The sequence below is a fragment of the Scyliorhinus canicula genome, chromosome 21 (assembly GCF_902713615.1).
Source record: "Scyliorhinus canicula chromosome 21, sScyCan1.1, whole genome shotgun sequence".
NCBI lineage: Eukaryota > Metazoa > Chordata > Chondrichthyes > Carcharhiniformes > Scyliorhinidae > Scyliorhinus > Scyliorhinus canicula.
In genome coordinates this window covers 64,921,930-64,943,084 of record NC_052166.1, presented here as the reverse complement: position 1 = coordinate 64,943,084, position 21,155 = coordinate 64,921,930, and the positions used below count along the sequence as shown (strand labels likewise).

The 21,155-nt window shown below is 48.3% G+C and overlaps 1 protein-coding gene across 2 annotated transcripts in view; it reads right to left on the bottom strand.

Annotated features, from left to right (window-relative positions):
* Nucleotides 1-18,955, bottom strand: part of pip5kl1 (phosphatidylinositol-4-phosphate 5-kinase-like 1) — a 73,019-nt gene extending 54,064 nt beyond the window's left edge. The window contains exon 1 of one of the 2 annotated variants that reach the window (XM_038782491.1): nt 18,109-18,955. In XM_038782491.1, the coding sequence (XP_038638419.1) occupies nt 18,109-18,141 (33 nt within the window). In that variant the 5' untranslated portion in view covers nt 18,142-18,955. Of the gene's footprint in view, nt 1-10,387; nt 10,887-18,108 lie in introns of those variants that run through there. The other variant, XM_038782492.1, reaches the window with a different exon arrangement.
* Between the last annotated feature and the right edge of the window lie 2,200 nt (nt 18,956-21,155).

Genomic DNA, 21,155 nt, shown 5'->3' with positions numbered 1-21,155 from the left:
AAGGTTAGATGGGGTTATTGGGTTACGGGGATAGGGAGAAAGTGAGGGCTTAAGTGGGTTGGTGTAGACATGATGGGACGAATGGCCTCCTTCTGCACTGTATGTTCTTCAGGGCAATTAGGGATGGTCAGTAAATGCACAGGAAGAAATACAGAAAGAGGATTCTCACAGAGAGCAAGAGCAAATCAGCAGGTCAGCCGACCTTCTTCGACACTGTAATTAATCTATGATTCAAACTCACCAAGGTTCTTCCGACAACCCCGCCCAAACCCCTGACCTCTACCAGCCAGGAGAGTAAGGCTTACAGGGGAAAGGGAACGCCACCATCTGCAAGGTCCAATCTCAGCCACATACCATACTAGCTGGGTGTATATTGCTGTCCCAGGGTTAAATCCCTCGCTAACAGCACCGTGGAAGCACTTCCACCAAACAGATTACAGTCAAAGATGCGAAATAATTAATGATCACTTTTCAGAGAAAGCCACAAACAGAAACAGCTAAAGTGCCTGGGGGGGGGGGGGGGGGGGGGGGGGGGCAGGGAGGCGAGCGGATGGTGAAGATCGATGAGAAATGGGAAGTGGAGTTGGGAATGGAGATCAACTGGGGAGCATGGAATGAGGCACTGCGAAGGGTAAACGGGACCTCCTCCTGTGCAAGGATGAGCCTGATACAGTTTAAGGTGGTGCACAGGGTGTATATGACTCGGGCAAGAATGAGTGGGTTCTTTCAGGGGGTAGCAGATGAGTGTGAGAGGTGTGGGAGGCGGGGGCCAACGAATCTCGCGCACATGTTTTGGGGTTGGGAAAAATTGGGAAGATTCTGGGCGGGAGTCTTAGCCAGGATAGCGGAGGAGGAGGTGGACCCGGGTCCTTTGGTGACGATATTTGGGGTCTCAGAGAAGCCAGAGCACATGGAGAGGAGGAAGGCCCATGTCGTGGCCTTTCCCTCCCTGATTGCACGGCGGTGAATTTTGTTGGAGTGGCGGTCGGCGTCGCCCCCGGGGGTTGCGGTGACCTGTACAACTTCCTGCGGTTAGAGAAGATAAAATATGAGTTAAGGGGCTCAGCAAGTGAGGAAAGGAGGGGGATGTTTGTGACCGTGTTTGAGGAGCTGTTCGACTCCGCGGGGTGGGGGGGGGAGGGTGAAAACTCTGTACGGACTGTATAGTTGACTGTTGGGAAGCATGTTTCCCGGGGTGTTTATTTGCTGTAATCTGTTTTGATACATGTTTGTAATAAAATACATTTTTAAAAAAATCATCCACCTGTGTCCAGGCCTCACCTGAACCTTCATTGTTGCTTCTGTCACCTTAATCTTCCTAAAGGGCCCTCATCGAGTTTCAGCTTGCTGACAGCTACAGTTTCCCACACCCCAGGTGCCCATCGCCCACCCAATCCCTGGCTCACCCACAGTGGCTTCCTGTTTGCATTAAACGTAAATCTCACCCCCGTCCCAGAGGCTGTTCTCCCCTTTTCAGAGCTGGCGGGTGGCGATTCAACCTGAGGGTCACCTCAGGCGAGGGGCATTGTTGAGAAGGCGGGGCCTTCATGAATAACCTCAACCGGTGCGGGAATTGAACCCATGCTGCTGGCCTCGCTCCGCACCACAAACCAGCCGTCCAGCCGGCTGAGCTAAACCGTTGGGATGATTGGAACATCAAAGGCGGTATCTAAACACATGCTCTTACTGGGGAAGAAACCATTAAGAATGCCAAGTGTCACAGGGAGCCAATTTCCCGGACAAAGCTTTTCCAAAAGCGTCACCATAATGCTGGAATGTTGGACTCTGGAGTAAGTCATACAGTCAGAAAGGTGGTCAAGTTATAGCAGTGAATCTGTGAAGCCGTGAATTCAGACCAGCCATGATATATTAAATGGTGGACTAGGCTCGGAGGGCTGACTGGCCTTCTCTTATGTTCCCTCTCTTTGGTGTCATGCTTGCCTTGTGACATTTTCCCAAATTCCCGATCCCAGGGTTATATTTTCAGTGCTGGTTTCACTTACTGCCTCTTTCTTTTTTTAAAATTTAGAGTGCCCAATTCATTTTTTCCAATTGAGGGGCAATTTAGCGTGGCCAATCCACCTACCCTGCACATCTTTGGGCTGTGGGGACGAAACCCACGCAAACACGGGGAGAATGTGCAAACTCCACACGGACAGTGACCCAGAGCCGGGATCGAACCTGGGACTTCAGCGTCGTGAGGAAACAGGCCTAACCCACTGTGCCACCGTGCTGCCCTTACTTCCTGCCTCTTTCTGATCACAAAGGGCAAGCATCAATACAAGCGACCACTTCACCTTATCCAGGTCTTCTATACAAACCGCTTGCATCCTACTGCCTTCTGTACCATAGTACCAGAGAAATTAACATTACAAAGGGAGGCCATTTGGTCCATCGTGTGCCTGCTGGCCAACAATAAGCATCTGACTCCGGCTCTGTAGCCCTGTAGGTTACAGCCTTCAGGTGCATATCCAAGTATTTCTTAAACGTTATGGGGGTTTGTGGCTGTACCATATTCTCGGGCACCTCGACCCTGCCTGGAGGACCGTTCCAGGTACTGCAGCAGACCTGAGTTCAATGAAGGTCTTGCATTAACGTTTCAGTTCCTGTCTCTCAGTTTAATTTCTCACCAACCTATACCTTCTTGCATGTGGGAGAGGGTGTGTGTGTGTGTGTGTGTAATGCCACAACTATCTCTTAAAGGGAACACAAGCAATCTGCCTCCGGCCCCGACTAAATTCTGTTCCCAATGACTGCTCCCACCAGCTGGATATTTTGCTCTAAGATTGACTGTTAGAAGGCCAGGGTCATTCTTCAAGGGCTGGCAGCCAGTTACCATGTGCACAGTTCTGGTCTCCATATCACAAAACAATGCACAGGCACCACAGAAGATTCACAAAGACAATTTCAGAATTCAGAGGTTAGTTATCAGGAAATAGTGAACAGGCAAGGGCTCTGGTTTCCAGTAAAAATAGGCTGAAGGGTCCAGCTGATTGAGGGTTTGTTAGGGTAAGTGTCAAGATAATTTTCCACTTCTGGGGGAGACCAAAACTAGGAGGGCATAAATTGTCACTAATGAGTCCAGAGGGAATTCGGGAGAAAGCTATTCACCCAGAAAGTGGTTAGACTATGGAACCCAGAGAGTAGTTAGACTATGGAACACACAGAGAGGTTAGACTATGGAACCCAGAGAGTGGTTAGACTATGGAACCAGAGAGTGGTTAGACTATGGCACCCACAGAGTGGTTAGACTATGGAAGCCAGAGAGTGGTTAGACCATGGCACCCAGAGAGTGGTTAGACTATGGAACCCAGAGAGTAGTTAGACTATGGAACCCAGAGAATGGTTAGACTATGGAACCCAGAGAGTGGTTAGACTATGGAACCCAGAGTGGTTAGACTATGGAACCCAGAGAGTAGTTAGACTATGGAACCCAGAGAATGGTTAGACTATGGAACCCAGAGAATGGTTAGACTATGGAACCCAGAGAGTAGTTAGACTATGGAACCCAGAGAGTGGTTAGACTATGGAACACACAGAGTGGTTAGACTATGGAACCCAGAGAGTGGTTAGACTATGGAACCCAGAGAGTGGTTAGACTATGGAACACACAGAGTGGTTAGACTATGGAACCCAGAGAGTGGTTAGACTATGGAACCCAGAGAGTAGTTAGACTATGGAACCCAGAGAGTGGTTAGACTATGGAACACACAGCGTGGTTAGACTATGGAACCCAGAGAATGGTTAGACTATGGAACCCGCAGAGTGGTTAGACTATGGAACCCAGAGAGTGGTTAGACTATGGAACCCAGAGTGGTTAGACTATGGAACACACAGCGTGGTTAGACTATGGAACCCAGAGAGTAGTTAGACTATGGAACCCAGAGAGTGGTTAGACTGTGGAACCCAGAGAGTGGTTAGACTATGGAACCCAGAGAGTGGTTAGACTATGGAACCCAGAGAGTGGTTAGACTATGGAACCCAGAGAGTGGTTAGACTATGGAACCAGGAGAGTGGTTAGACTATGGAACCCAGAGAGTGGTTAGACTATGGAACCCAGAGAGTGGTTAGACTATGGAACCCAGAGAGTGGTTAGACTATGGAACCCACAGAGTAGTTAGACTATGGAACACAGAGAGTGGTTAGACTATGGAACACACAGAGTGGTTAGACTATGGAACCCAGAGAGTGGTTAGACTATGGAACCCAGAGAGTGGTTAGACTATGGAACCCAGAGAGTGGTTAGACTATGGAACACAGAGAGTGGTTAGACTATGGCACCCAGAGAGTGGTTAGACTATGGAACCCAGAGAGTGGTTAGACTATGGAACCCAGAGAGTAGTTAGACTATGGAACCCAGAGAGTGGTTAGACTATGGAACACACAGAGTGGTTAGACTATGGAACCCAGAGAGTGGTTAGACTATGGAACCCACAGAGTAGTTAGACTATGGAACCAAGAGAGTGGTTAGACCATGGCACCCAGAGAGTGGTTAGACTATGGAACACAGAGAGTAGTTAGACTATGGAACCCAGAGAGTGGTTAGACTATGGAACCCAGAGAATGGTTAGACTATGGAACACACAGCGTGGTTAGACTATGGAACACAGAGAGTGGTTAGACTATGGAACACAGAGAGTGGTTAGACTATGGAACCCAGAGAGTGGTTAGACTATGGAACCCAGAGAGTGGTTAGACTATGGAACCCAGAGAGTAGTTAGACTATGGAACCCAGAGAGTGGTTAGACTATGGAACCCAGAGAGTGGTTAGACTATGGAACACAGAGAGTGGTTAGACTATGGAACCCAGAGAGTGGTTAGACTATGGAACCCAGAGAGTGGTTAGACTATGGAACCCAGAGAGTGGTTAGACTATGGGACCCAGAGAGTGGTTAGACTATGGAACACAGAGAGTGGTTAGACTATGGAACCCAGAGAGTGGTTAGACTATGGAACACAGAGAGTGGTTAGACTATGGAACCCAGAGAGTGGTTAGACTATGGAACCCAGAGAGTGGTTAGACTGTGGAACCCAGAGAGTGGTTAGACTATGGAACACAGAGAGTGGTTAGACTATGGAACCCAGAGAGTGGTTAGACTATGGAACCCAGAGAGTGGTTAGACTATGGAACCCAGAGAGTAGTTAGACTATGGAACACAGAGAGTGGTTAGACTATGGAACACAGAGAGTGGTTAGACTATGGAACACAGAGAGTGGTTAGACTATGGAACACAGAGAGTAGTTAGACTATGGAACACACAGAGTGGTTAGACTATGGAACCAGAGAGTGGTTAGACTATGGAACACAGAGAGTAGTTAGACTATGGAACCCACAGAGTGGTTAGACTATGGAACCCAGAGAGTGGTTAGACTATGGAACCCAGAGAGTGGTTAGACTATGGAACCCACAGAGTAGTTAGACTATGGAACCAAGAGAGTGGTTAGACCATGGCACCCAGAGAGTGGTTAGACCATGGAACCCAGAGAGTGGTTAGACTATGGAACCCAGAGAGTGGTTAGACTATGGAACACACAGCGTGGTTAGACTATGGAACACAGAGAGTGGTGAGACTATGGAACCCACAGAGTGGTTAGACTATGGAACCCAGAGAGTGGTTAGACTATGGAACGCAGAGAGTAGTTAGACTATGGAACCCAGAGAGTGGTTAGACTATGGAACCCAGAGAGTGGTTAGACTATGGAACCCAGAGAGTGGTTAGACTATGGAACCCACAGAGTGGTTAGACTATGGAACCCAGAGAGTGGTTAGACTATGGAACGCAGAGAGTAGTTAGACTATGGAACCCAGAGAGTGGTTAGACTATGGAACACAGAGAGTGGTTAGACCATGGCACCCAGAGAGTGGTTAGACTATGGAACCCAGAGAGTAGTTAGACAATGAAACGCAGAGAGTAGTTAGACTATGGAACCCAGAGAGTGGTTAGACTATGGAACCCAGAGAGTAGTTGGACTATGGAACCCAGAGAATGGTTAGACTATGGAACCCAGAGAGTGGTTAGACCATGGCACCCAGAGAGTGGTTAGACCATGGAACCCAGAGAGTAGTTAGACAATGGAACGCAGAGAGTAGTTAGACTATGGAACCCAGAGAGTGGTTAGACCATGGAACCCAGAGAGTAGTTAGACTATGGAACCAGAGAGTGGTTAGACTATGGAACACAGAGAGTGGTTAGACCATGGCACCCAGAGAGTGGTTAGACTATGGAACCCAGAGAGTAGTTAGACAATGAAACGCAGAGAGTAGTTAGACTATGGAACCCAGAGAGTGGTTAGACTATGGAACCAGAGAGTGGTTAGACTATGGCACCCACAGAGTGGTTAGACTATGGAACCCAGAGAGTGGTTAGACTATGGAACCCAGAGAGTAGTTGGACTATGGAACCCAGAGAATGGTTAGACTATGGAACCCAGAGAGTGGTTAGACTATAGAACCCAGAGAGTAGTTAGACTATGGAACACAGAGAGTGGTTAGACTATGGAACACACAGAGTGGTTAGACTATGGAACCCAGAGAGTGGTTAGACTATGGAACCCAGAGAGTGGTTAGACTATGGAACCCAGAGAGTGGTTAGACTATGGAACACAGAGAGTGGTTAGACTATGGCACCCAGAGAGTGGTTAGACTATGGAACCCAGAGAGTGGTTAGACTATGGAACCCAGAGAGTAGTTAGACTATGGAACCCAGAGAGTGGTTAGACTATGGAACCCAGAGAGTAGTTAGACTATGGAACACAGAGAGTGGTTAGACTATGGAACACAGAGAGTGGTTAGACTATGGAACACAGAGAGTGGTTAGACTATGGAACACAGAGAGTAGTTAGACTATGGAACACACAGAGTGGTTAGACTATGGAACCAGAGAGTGGTTAGACTATGGAACACAGAGAGTAGTTAGACTATGGAACCCACAGAGTGGTGAGACTATGGAACCCACAGAGTGGTTAGACTATGGAACCCAGAGAGTGGTTAGACTATGGAACGCAGAGAGTAGTTAGACTATGGAACCCAGAGAGTGGTTAGACTATGGAACCCAGAGAGTGGTTAGACTATGGAACCCAGAGAGTGGTTAGACTATGGAACCCACAGAGTGGTTAGACTATGGAACCCAGAGAGTGGTTAGACTATGGAACGCAGAGAGTAGTTAGACTATGGAACCCAGAGAGTGGTTAAACTATGGAACCCAGAGAGTAGTTAGACTATGGAACCCAGAGAGTGGTTAGACTATGGAACCCAGAGAGTAGTTGGACTATGGAACCCAGAGAATGGTTAGACTATGGAACCCAGAGAGTGGTTAGACCATGGAACCCAGAGAGTAGTTAGACAATGGAACGCAGAGAGTAGTTAGACTATGGAACCCAGAGAGTGGTTAGACCATGGAACCCAGAGAGTAGTTAGACTATGGAACCAGAGAGTGGTTAGACTATGGAACACAGAGAGTGGTTAGACCATGGCACCCAGAGAGTGGTTAGACTATGGAACACAGAGAGTGGTTAGACTATGGAACACAGAGAGTGGTTAGACCATGGCACCCAGAGAGTGGTTAGACCATGGCACCCAGAGAGTGGTTAGACTATGGAACACAGAGAGTAGTTAGACTATGGAACCTGGAATCGCAGGCAATAGTTGAGATGAAGGGTGCAGATACATTGAGGGGAGAGCTGAATGAGGGAGAAAGGAAGAGGTGGAGATGTTGACAGGGTGGGATGAAGGGGGTGGGAAGCGTCTCAAGCGGTGCATATAGGCTGGGAGTAGATGGGCCGAATGGCTTGTTTCTGCGCTTTACGTTCAATGTAAACATGCAATTCTACGTACAGCTCCGTCAGCGTTACTGTGTGTAGGAAAGGACTTTTGCTCGCCTGAGTTTTTTCAGTTAGGAGCCAGAAGGTGGACACATGTGAAGGAGAAATATTTTCAGTTTGACAAGGAAAGGACAGGGGATTAGTGACGAATTGGATAACCCTTTCAAAGAGCTGACATAGGCTCAATGGGCCAAATGGCCTCTTCCTGTCCTGTAAGTGTCTATTTACAGCCAATAAAACACAATTTTAATTTAGAATCTAGAATTTAGAATTTACAGTGCAGAAGGAGGCCATTCGGCCCATCGAGTCTGCACTGGCCCCTGGGTTGAGCACCCCACTCCTTCCAGTGTGGGGACAAGTGATTGGGTTTTCTACAATGAAGCTCATTTTCTCTCCCCATGATGTTTGATCCACGAGTTTAAGTGGAGGGAGTTCCCAGCCACATTCTGCAGATTGAATTTATTTTGCTGGACATTTGCAACAGTGAAGTCTGTTGATTTGCTTGTCTTACATAAACCTCTGTTCTGAAACAAGAGGGACAGACAAAGATAGGGGCAGAGACACTGGAAGGAGGGGGAACACGCACAGGCTTTGCACTTGAACACCCCAGGGAGTGAGAAACTGCGGAGCTTAGACCACAAAGAGGCAAATAAGAAATCTCTCACTATGAATCTTTGAATTTTCTATGAGTTGGGGGTCTGGGGACAGGTCCTCGCTCTCTCTGTCTCTGTGACCCCCCTCTCATTTCCATCCATTTTCTGCTGCAAGTGTTGCTGTTCCTGAAGTACAGTCACGGTGGGACCTCCAATGTCTTACTCAGGTGGTTGTGACTGGGGCCTGATGTTCGCCACAGACCTGGACCTATTCCAACCCAACATCAGCACCCTCGGCACCACACATTCCCACTCACCGAATAATGATTAAGGGCCCAGGAAGCCAAGTGTACAAAAACAACGTGCATTGATATAGCACCTTTTACTTTGGGGAAATGTCGCAGGGTGCTCCATGGGAATGTCTTGAAACAGAGATTGACACCAAACCGTGCAAGGAGGATCGAGGACGGGTAACCAAATACATGGTCAAACAGGTAGGTCTTAAAGGAGGGTGGAGAGGTTTGGGGAGGGCGCTCCATGGCTTGGGGCCCAGATGGAGGCATGGCCACCCCTTGGTGGAGCGATTAAAATCAGAGGAACACAAGATGTCAGAAATGGAGGAGAGCAGAGATCTCATAGGGTTGTAGAGCTGGAGGAGATTGCAGAGATAGGGAGGGGCAAGGAAGCCAAGAGATTTGAAAGCAATGGTGAACATTGTTGGAATCGAGGTGTTGCTGGACTGGGGCACCAATGTGTGTCAGCGAGAGAAGGTTGATGGCTCTCGGTGTGAGTTCGCAAACAGGCACGAGTCTTGGATGAGCTCAGGTTTGCTCACTGAGATACTGCTCCCACTGGCGTTAGCCTGCTCAATGCACACAGACCTTCCCACTCTAAATACTTCAGTAATGCCCCATCCCCTCAGCCTCGAAGGGAGCTGGGCAAGTGGATTGTAAGAATGACCGTATATCTTAACTGTCTCGGTTATTTTACAAAAATCCCTTTCTCCCTCTCGCTTTTCCTTACGTGATTCCCCAGAAACTGTTTCAACCAGAGAGCAACAAGAATGTGGAGTTAAGACCACATGGAGCAGTTGAGGCAAACAGCATGGACGTATTTAGAGTATTTAGAAGGAGAAGAAACAAAAGGTTATATTGGTAGGGCGAGGTGAAAGTAGGGTGGGCGGAGGTATAAACAGAGCATGAACCATTGGGGTTGAATCACACAACCCTCCCCCCCATTTCATTTTGCCCCCCAACATTATCATCTTGACTGAGTCACTCTTCAAACCTCGACTGGATCATTTCATTTTGTACAGAAACAGTTTTAGAATAGAACAGTACAGCACAGAACAGGCCCTTCGGCCCTCGACGTTGTGCCGAGCAATGATCACCCTACTCAAACCCACGTATCCACCCTATACCCGTAACCCAACAATCCCCCCCTTAACCTTACTTTTTAGGACACTACGGGCAATTTAGCGTGGCCAATCCACCTAACCCGCACATCTTTGGACTGTGGGAGGAAACCGGAGCACCCGGAGGAAACCCACGCACACACGGGGAGGACGTGCAGACTCCACACAGACAGTGACCCAGCCGGGAATCGAACCTGGGACCGTGGAGCTGTGTAGCATTTATGCTAACCACCATGCTACCCTGCTGCCCACTAAGTTTTAATTGGACACTGCTGCTCTCGAAAACAGATGGTTTGAACCCACCCAAATCAAATCTATAAAACAACGTTGTGTCCCATTCCAGATATGTGGAAAAGTCCAGGGATCAACCCAATTGATTGGAATCTCCAAACAGATACCCTCCTGCTCTGAAACCAAACTTGTAAGTTTGGTAACAAATCCAAATTCATCCTCAATCAGGTCGTAATAAATCTCCAAAATAAAGTCAGAGAACAAATCAATCACAGCAGTGGTCCTCTCAAGCATGCGGCAATATTTTACAGACTTCATTGGATCTTACCTCCTCAGCCATAGTGCAAGGATGTTGACAGCAAACTGGCTTCCCTGTGATCTGCTTGGATCTGCACAGTTATTTTCCGGGGGGGGTCTCCCTGGGGTTAGGCTGAGCTGATAGGCACTCTGCCCTTTTCCGGCATCCTCTTCGCTCGTTAGTCCCTCCTGAGGCTTGGGGCAAAGGCCAGCCTCTAAGCGTCTCCTCCAGCGCAGTGACCTCCGCTCACAGACTGGCTGCTCATTCCTGGGCACCACAGAAACTCGCAAGCATAAAAATCCATCACTATCCCAGACTGGGAGCCTGAGGACTGAACCTTTATTTAGGTTGTGACAGGGGTGTCCTGATATTACAGTGCTGGGTGCAAGTGCACATTCAGCCCTGGAAATAAGCTCGACGCAGTCATTCCTTTAAACCATGCCCCCTTGTCTCAACTTCTGTCTTGGCAGTTAGCTGTTTGTTCCTTTGGGTAAAAAAAATAAATACTTGCTAATTTGTGCCACTCTCCAACAATGGAATGGTGCAGGGCAGGGATATCAGACTGTGCTGGAATAAAAAAAAATCCTCCAGGCAGCAGCACTAATATCGACAACATTACAGAGAAGCCAGGGCTCTCTCAATCCAGCCCATAATCAGGCACTAGCTGATAAACAACGGTGTTGCCAGGTAACTTCAAACGCCTACTTCATTCCGTGGGGCAGGTGTCTACCAACAAAACATCTAGCAGAAAAATACCCTTACAACAGCACAACAACTCACCTCAAGGTGACAGATGTGCTTCTTGAAGCTGTCTCTGAAAACCTTTACAGCGATTCCCCTTTCCAATCTGACTGTCAGGCAAAGGGTGGGGGGGGGGGGGGGGGGGGGGGGCAATGCAACTGGTGGAAATCCTTGAAGCCGGGTCAACCGAAGGAACAAATAAACTTGCATTTATCTAGTGCTTTTCGCATCCCTTTTTTCGATGCAATCATATAAGAACATAGAACAGTACAGCACAGAACAGGCCCTTCGGCCCTCAATGTTGTGCCGAGCAATGATCACCCTACTCAAACCCACGTATCCACCCTATACCCGTAACCCAACAACCCTCCCCCCCCTAACCTTACTTTTTAGGACACTACGGGCAATTTATCATGGCCAATCCACCTAACCCGCACATCTTTGGACTGTGGGAGGAAACCGGAACACCCGGAGGAAACCCACGCGGACACGGGGAGGACGTGCAGACTCCGCACAGACAGTGACCCAGCCGGGAACCGAACCTGGGACCCTGGAGCTGTGAAGCATTTATGCTAACCACCATGCTACCGTGCTGCCCCAATATAAGTGACACAGTGCAGAATAAGACCATTCAACCATCCACTCATTCTATCCCCACAGCCCTTCAAATGTATTATTCCCCTCCAAATCTATGGGAGTGATTTTTGAGCCCGCTATCGCCGCCCGTAAGAAACTCGGCGCGGTCTCAAGAGGCGAGGAGAATCAAAAGACGCGATTCTCCCCGACGGGATTGGGTTTTGGAATTTTCACTGCCCCCCCCCCCTTCCCGGTGGAGTAGGTGGAATCTCGCTGCGGGAGACCGGGAACATCATGTTAATACATTAGCATGTCATTGGCGAGTACTCTCTCCGGGAAATCCCCACACACGGAATATTCGCCGCCGGCAGTGTGCCATGTCCTTTACAACAGCTTGGCCAGCCGTAAGGCGGTCCAGGGGGTCCCTCCGGTAGGTATAGCCCCCGTGGAGGGGGAGAAGATCATGTCTTCATGTGGGCAGCACAGTAGCACAGTGGTTAGCACAGTTGCTTCACAGCTCTTGGGTCCCAGGTTCGATTCCCGGCTTGGGTCACTGTCTGTGCGGAGTCTGGACGTTCTCCCCGCGTGTGCGTGGGTTTCCTTCGGGTGCTCCGGTTTCCTCCCACAGTCCCGAAAGACGTGCAGGTTAGGTGGATTGCCCATGTTAAATTGCCCTTAGTGTTCAAAAAGGTTAGGTGGGGTGCTCTTTCCAAGGGCCGGTGCACTCGATGGGCCAAATGGCCTCCTTCTCCACTGTAAATTCTATGATCCAATTCTATGATCCATGCCCACTGCCAACCTTGCAATGCCACCCTGTGCAGTGCCGGGGTGGGGTCCTGGTGGCAGCCGGATGGGGGAGTACCTATATATGTGATGGGCGGGGTGGGGGGGGGGGGGGAGTAGACATACAAAGGGGGGGGATGTCAGCGATGAATGTCGGGGGGTGGGGGGAGCTCCCTAGACCTCTGCAGCGCTGGTTGGAGTGCCCTTTAACGATGACGCCCTGTTCTGTTTGGACCCGGTTCCCGGCTGTATGAGGCCCTGCCAGAATTTCGGTGCCAAACACAAGCCACATGGCGGCCCCGCCAAGCACTGGCACGGCAAGCCATGTGCCCCCGGGCTCTTTGCCTGTGAGCAAAAACTGCTACTCCTCTCCTTGGCACCCGGCCAAAGCCCTTCTGCCAGGTTCACGTTTTTCAATAGGAAAATACATGAATAGGATGGGAATAGAGGGAGACGGAGCCCGGAAGTGCAGAAGATTTTAGTTTAGACGGGTAGTATGGGCGGCGCAGGCTTGGAGGGCCGAAGGGCCTGTTCCTATGCTGTACTTTTCTTTGTTAAGCGATTATAATAATTATTATTATTCTTTGTTCTTTGAGGGGTAGAGGGTCATGTCCACTGCCAACCTGGAAGTGCCACCCTGTGCCAGGGGCAGTGCCGTGGTGAGGCCCTGGTGGGAGCCCATTAGGGGGAGCGGTGCGTATATATGTGGGTGGCAGGTGGGGGGAGAGAAGACATACAAAGGGGGGATGCCGGCGAGGAATGTCTCCTGAACTGTAAATTTTATGTATGAGTACTAATCGCGCCCTAAGTGTCGCTTGATAGCGGTGGGGAAATCGTCGGCAGAGCCGACGGGAAACTCCCTGAACTTAGAAATGTTTCCATTAAATTCCGCCCCTCATCTCCCCTCTTTCCAAATCACCGCAAATCTCTGTTCCCCGGTTACTGACCCTTCTGCAGCTGGGAACACTTTCACCTCATCTGCACTATCAAAACCATTCAGAACTTTGAACACCTCTATTAAATCTCCCCTTATCCTTCTCTGCTTGAAGAACAATCTTGGGCTCTACAGTCTCTTTGCAAAGCTTTAAGCTGATTTACTGGGACAGTTCTGATAAAAAAAAGTCATCTGAAACGTTAACTGTTTCTCCCTCCACAGAAGCTGTCAGACCTGCTGAGTGAAATTACTGTTGCAAAGTAGGCACTAGACAGCCAATGTGTGCACAGCAAGGCTCCCTTTCTGGTCCTCTCTACTAGTCCCGATAAACCTGCGATGTTCATTCTGCCCCTTCTCACGCTGCTCCATGCCTTCCGTTGAAGCACTCTGGTGAAGGTGGAATTTTCCCCATGGATTTACTTCACTCCAGCCGTTCTTTGAGTTCTGTTGGTGTTTTCCTGTGCTGCCCTCTTCCTGCAGTTATTTATCTTGCTGATTTTTCCAGCCGTTGGGCTCTTTAATTGGTCCTTTTCGTGTTTTTTGTTCCACGGTCTCCATCTGTTATCATCGTGTGGATCTTCAATGAGGTTCTCCATGGCCAGGGCTTATAGACACTGCTGGAGGCAAGGCTGTTGGTAAACTTTACCTTTTATTGAACATTCATAAGAACGTAAGAACTAGGAGCAGAAGTAGACCGTCCGGCCCTTCGAGCCTGCTCCGCCATTCTATAAGATCATGGCTGATCTATTCGTGGTCTCAGAACCACTTACCCGCATTCTCGCCATATCCCGTAATTCCTTTATTTTTCAAAAAAAAAAATCTACCCTATCTTTAAATATATTCAATGAAGTAGCGTCTACTACTCCTTTCGGTAGGGAATTCCATACTTTAACCACCCTCTGAATGAAGAAGTCCCTCCTTGATTCAGTCCTAAATCTGCCCCCCCTAATCTTGAGGCTATGCCCTCTTGTCCTACTTCCACCTACCAGTGGAAACATCCTTTCTACTTCTATCTTATCCATTCCCTTCAAAATTTTATATGTTTCTATTAGATCCCCCCTCAACCTTCTGAATTCCAGTGAATATAATCCCAATCTACTCAGCCTCTCCTCATACGATAACCCCCTCAACTCCGGAATCAGCCTAGTGAACCTCCTCTGCACCCCCTCTAGTGCTAGCACATCCTTTCTCAAGTGTGGAGACCAAAACTGCACACAGTACTCCAGGTGTGGCCTCACCAGCACCTTGTACAACTGCAACGTTACCTCTCTACTTTTAAACTCAATCCCCTATGTACAGTATAAAGTTTAGCATGAGGCTCCACATAGAACTATCGCTCAGCATATGTCATATGATCTTACAGTGATAATGCAGATTGTCTATGTACTTATTCAACATAAACCCTTTATACGGCAAACTCCAAATGCCCCATTCAGTCAAACAGCTCTTTATTCCCAACTCTAATATTTTCATAACTAATAAACCAAAATGATCAAAGAAAATGAATTTTAAAAACCCCCACACGATGGACCGGAAATTCCTGCCCAAGGTGAACGGACCTTTCATTGGTCGTTAAATGTCCGTCCCACCCACTAATCCCGCAGTGGGTGGGATTGGAAGATTGACCCTGTGACTTTACCCCCAGCTGTAGACTCCAGGGCAATCCTGGAGGGTTGGCAACTGCAAGAAAAACAACTTAATTTTTCCCATCTTAATATTCAGTGCACCAGATTCAGCATTATTCCCAATGCAAACACCAAATGTTGTCAAGCAAATAACCTACTCATTCTCAAAGCCTTGAGCTTCCTGACTTGAGGGATTTGAGCACGATGAGTCACATTCGATGGGCAGAATGGAGTCCGTGGCTAGTGGCCTGGTTTCCTAACAATGTTGATGACGATGAACTGGGAGGTGAGGTACAAAACATAGGCCGGGATATTCTACCCACCCCTCCCTCGAGGTGGATTTTCCCACAACGGATGCGGAAAGCCATAGCCATATGAAAATAATAATAATAATGGTTTATTGTCACAAGTAGGCTTCAAATGAAGCTACTGTGAAAAGCCCCTAGTCGCCACATTCCGGCACCTGTTCGGGGAGGCCGGTACGGGAATTGAACCCGCGTTGCTGGCCTTGTTCTGCATTACAAGCCAGCTGTTTAGCCTACTGTGCTACACCATCCCCTGAAGGACCAATCACATTGATCCCAATCCCCTGCACTTTCCTGCAAGCTATTTCTTAATCTTTCTCCAATTCCCTTCTGAACGGAATTGAATCTACAGCCACCGCCCGGTAAATTCTAGATCACGCTGTGTAAAAGCGTATCTTCTCCTCGCCTGCTGCTTATCTTGGAATCTCTGGTGAGTGACCCATCCCTCAGCGAAAGCTGTTCCCATTCTCCTACGCTCCTAAGGTTATGGCTCAACATTCAAACAAAAACCAGGCCTGGTTGAAAGCCTGCTATCTATCACGTCCCGGGAAAAACTCCACGTTTCAAAACAATGATGTAATTGGCCATGTACACCCTGCCCATTCTCACTGCATTGTTCATACCTATTTCCACGCTGCTCTCTGCTACTCCCACAAGCAAGAAACCTTGGTTCGTAAACCTTGAAACAAGAAGACAGAATGTTCCTTCTTTCTCCTATTTCTGCAGGATCGATCTTCTTTTCACCTCCCTAAACATTCAAATCACCCCCATATGGAAATCAGAATAAGCAAATACTCGGTGCAAGCACATGTCGAAGAAATGCAATGGGCAGCTCTAACTTTAATCAAAGCTGATGTAGCCAGTCTAGGTACCTGGGTCTGCCTGTCGGCAATCTTATAGAACAGTACAGCACAGAACAGGCCCTTCGGCCCTCGATGTTGTGCCGAGCAATGATCACCCTACTCAAGCCCACATATCCAACCTATAACCCAACAACCCCCATTAACCTTATTTTTTAGGACACTAAGGGCAATTTAGCCTGGCCAATCCACCTAACCCGCACATCTTTGGACTGTGGGAGGAAACCGGAGCACCCGGAGGAAACCCACGCACACAGGGGGAGGACGTGCAGACTCCACACAGACAGTGACCCAGCCGGGAATCGAACCTGGGACCCTGGAGCTGTGAAGCATTTATGCTAACCACCATGCTACCGTGCTGCCTAAACCTTAGTTTAAAAAAAACACATTGCTACAAATTACACAGCTTACAGTCTTGGAGATTGTGTACTGCTATTCACTAGGCAGAACTGTGCAGAATCTCGAAGATAACGAAAGAGACACTTTTTTGAACTGGATTGGTCAGCCTCCCTTCCTGCACATTTCGCAACCTCAGCAGAACTCTGCTGCCTATATCCTATCTCACATCAAGTCCCCCTCATCCGCCAATTGCTATTCCACGCTGGCTCCCAGTCTCCCCAATTTAAAATGATCGCCGTCATAGTTAAACCCTTCTCCGTGGGTTTCCTCCGGGTGCTCCAGTTTCCCCCCACAAGTCCCGAAAGACGTGCTGTTAGGTGAATTGGACATTCTGAATTCTCCCTCTGTGTACCTGAACAGGTGGCGGAATGTGGCGACTAGGGGATTTTCATAGTAACTTAATTGCAGTGTTGGTGTAAGCCTACTTGTGACAATAATTTTTTTTTTATATAAATTTAGATTACCCAATTATTTTTTCTATTAAGGGGCAATTTAGCGTGGCCAATCCACCTACTCTGCACATTTTTGGGTTGTGGGGGCGAAACCCACGCAGACACGGGGAGACTGTGCAAACTCCACACGGACAGTGACCCAGAGCCGGGATCGAACCTGGGACCTCAGCGCCGTGAGGCGGTTGTGCTAACCACTAGGCCACCGTGCTGCCCTACTTGTGACAATAATAAAGATCATTATTATTATTATGTTCTCCCACCGGAGCTGAATTGCACCTGATATGCGCTCCCAGCAGGAAATGATTCCCAATCCTTAGCCGGAGGGAATCCCGCTATAACTCATTTGCATGCTCCCGCTGACGTGGGACATGAACCTCAATCCCAGCGGGGGGGGCCCGGAGCATTGGAGCAAGCACCAATCCAACTTTCTTCCCAGCGCTGGATTCTCCGCCCCATCGGGAATGCCACGACTGGGGTCCAGAGGCGGAGAGGCCAGCTCAATGTCTCTAACTGCTCCGCAGGAATCCTTTCACTATAAATAAAAACCCATTTTTCCAAACTTTTACGATGCTTTAATTGCTCCAAAATGCCTAGCTGTCTTGCAAACCAGGATTTTTAGAAACATGACTGCAGCAGTCACACACACACTAACCCAGGACAACTGCTACCATTACCATCTAAAACCCCAATGGAGAAATCAGGGGAACAAACATACGTAGAAACCATGTCGCCTCTTATAAGAAAACCAAAATTGTGGATCGCAACTACCGTATGAGAGTCACGAATAAATCCAACAGCAGATTCAGAAAAAAACTCCTTTACCCAGAGAGTGGCGAGAACGTGGAGCTCCCTGCCACAGGGAGTAGTTGAGGCTAAGAGCATTGATGTAATTAAGGGAAAGTTGGGTAAACACATGAGGGAGAAAGAAACAGTAGGTTTTGGTGATGGGGTGAAGTGAAAGAAGAGGAAGGAGAAGGTCCATGTGCAGCATGGACACGATGATTTAAGCAGATGGCCACTATGCTGTAAATTAGACATCATTCAATGTGAACTTCAATCTCTCAGTGTAGACTCACCACTTTGCGTTCCTTTACCAATGGCATGCTCATGATTTGGACTCATAATTCTTCGACGAGAGCCCATTGCACTGGACAGTTTAGACGACTCCCCCACTGGGCTCCCCCCTCCATCCAGCCCCCTGATGTCTGTGATATTTCAGGTGTAAAATCGACAGAATCGACAAAATCCTCAGAAGTTCACAATGGAAATCTGCTCACGTACAGAACCTCGAACGTGGAAATGAATGGGGTGCTTTATGGCTCCTAGGGGGCGGGGGAGGAGGTGAGTATAAATTAGACACCAAACTATTTGGGTGAAGAGTTATGGTGAGAGTCCGTCGATAAGAACATTAATTGAAACAGTCTGTAGGTAACAGCATAACCTAGAACCCATTATCCACTGTCATTCTGTCAGTAAAATCCTAAAACAGAAGATTGAACAGAAATGTTCTATCCTTCATGCCTGATATCCATTAGCCAGAATTTATCTTTTGCCTATCCAATTTCTTGCTGTTATTTTGAAGGCAAAAAAAATTCCCATTGTTTTCTACTGCGTAAGGGAGCTCAAATCGCATCAGGTGCAGGACCATCTTCCAACTTGCTTTGCCGTCACTAGCTGTGTCAGAATGTCTTCATGCCTCTCTTTTCTCAGTGGAGTCAGCGCCGAGGTAATATTAACCCTCTGAGCATCAACGGTGAGAAAGACGATTCGGCATCTTTATCTCATTCTCCTCTTCCCCCCCCCTATTTTCTCAGCCGCTTCTTCGCGAGAGGAGTCTGTTATCACTGAGGACGCGATTAAAAATAATCTGTCTCTCCAGGACGCGGTAGCCTCCTTAGTCCCAGTAATGGAATCTCCTTCCTAGGTTCATCACACTTAGGAACAAAGCTCTTCCCTTCAATAAGCCTGCACGAACAAATCCTCTCCCGATCATTTTACGTTCTTCAATGACTTCCAACAAAGCTGATCAAGATCGTATCAGTATTACTATTAAATATTCATACCTCATAGACGGTTGCTAGGAGATGACACAAATGCTTTGAAAGATAGTATTCCATTTAAGCATTCTATTTATAGCTCAGGGTATTTCAGAACTGACAATAATTGAATAAATATTAATTTCACACGTCTAGTTTCTCCTGAAATTTCTACTACTTTCAATGCAACATTAAATATTATCCTCAGCACATGGGACAGTGGCACAGTGGTTAGCACTACTGCTTCGGGGTGCTGAGGACCCGGGTTCGATCCCGCCCCCGGGTCACTGTCCGTGTGGAGTTTGCACATTCTCCCCGTGTCTGCGTGGGTTTCGCCCCCACAACCCCAAAGATGTGCAGGGTATGTGGATTGGCCACGCTAAATTGCCCCTTAATTGGAAAAAATGAATTGGGTACTCTAAATTTATTTTGAAAATATTATCATTGGCAATTGCTTGCAATTGCTCTCCACTTCCCTAAAAGCTCACAATGAGACACGTTCCTCACTCATGCACAGCAACTCCTCCAAGTGATCATTCCACCTCAGGATACTAGATAGAGCCCCCCCCCCCCCACCCCCGACTGCATGGGTCTCACCCCCACAATCCAAAAAGATGTGCAGGGTAGGTGAATTGGACGCGCTAAATTGCCCCTTAATTGGAAAAAAAATGGAATTGGGTACTCTTAAATTTATATTTTTAAAAAATGTAACGGTTAAAGCAGCCCACCTGATTGGCACCCCGTCCACCACCTTAAATACTCGCTCCCGACACCACCCAGTGGCAGCCGTGTGCATCATCAACAAAACACGCTACATCAACTCACCAAGGCTCCTTCGACACCACTTTCCAAACTTATGGCCTACACCATCTAGGACAAGGGCAGCAGATACATGGGAACACCACCACCTGCACATTCCCCTCCAAGTCACTCACCATCCTGACTTCAAAATATATCGCCGTTCAAAAGCCTGGAATTATCTCCCTAACAGCACAGTGGGTGTACCTACACCACAGGGACTGCAGCGGCTCAAGAAGGCGGCTCACCACCACCTTCTCTAGGGCAAATAGGGATGAGCAATAAATGCTGGGACTAGCAGGCCCATAACAGCTGATTGCTGTTCTTGTGCGGGGCGCAGTGGTTGCTGGTTAAGTGTTTTATTTTTACCTGTATTTAAGTTTGGCAGTTCCTAAACCCTAGACACTACACTTGTAGTGTCCTCCACCCTTCCACCTCATTTAACCTAAGGGGTAGAATGAATAACAGGTAAGCTCTTTCTTTCTTTTTCTTGTTTTATCTAGAGGGGATGGCAGGGAAGGCAGTGCAGTGTTCCTCCTGCAGAATGTTTGAGGTGAGGGACGCCGTCAGTGTCCCTGCTGATTTCACCTGTGGGAAATGCACCCATCTCCAGCTCCTCAGAAACCGTGTTAGGGAACTGGAGCTGGAGCTGGGTGAACTTTGGATTATTCGGGAGGCAGAGGTGGTCATAGATAGAAGCTTCAGGGATGTAGGTACTCCAAAGAATCAAGATGGATGGGTGACGGTGAGAAGGGCTGGGAGGAAGCAGTCAGTGCAGGGATCCTCTGTGGTCGTTCCCCTCAGTAACAAGTATACCGTTTTGTATACTGTTGAGGGGGACGACCTACCAGGGGTAAGCCACGGTGAACGAATCTCCAGCACTGAGTCCGTCCTTGTGGCTCAGAAGGGATGGAGTGAGAGTAGGAGAGCAATAGTTATTGGGGACTCGATAGTTAAAGGGACAGATAGACGGTTCTGTGGCAGCGAAAGAGACTCACGGATGGTATGTTGCCTCCCGGGTGCCAGGGTCCATGACATCTCGGACTGTGTTTTCAGAATCTTTAAGGGGGAGGGGGAACAGTCATAAGTCGTGGTACACATCGGTACCAACGACATAGGTAAGAGAAGGGACGGGGAGTTAAAACAGGAATTTGGGGAGCTAGGGTGGAAGCTCAGAGCCAGAACAAACCATGTTGGCATCTCTGGTTTGTTGCCGGTGCCACGTGCTAGTGAGGTGAGAAACAGGGAGAGAGTGCAGATAAACACGTGGCTGCAGGGATGGTGTAGGA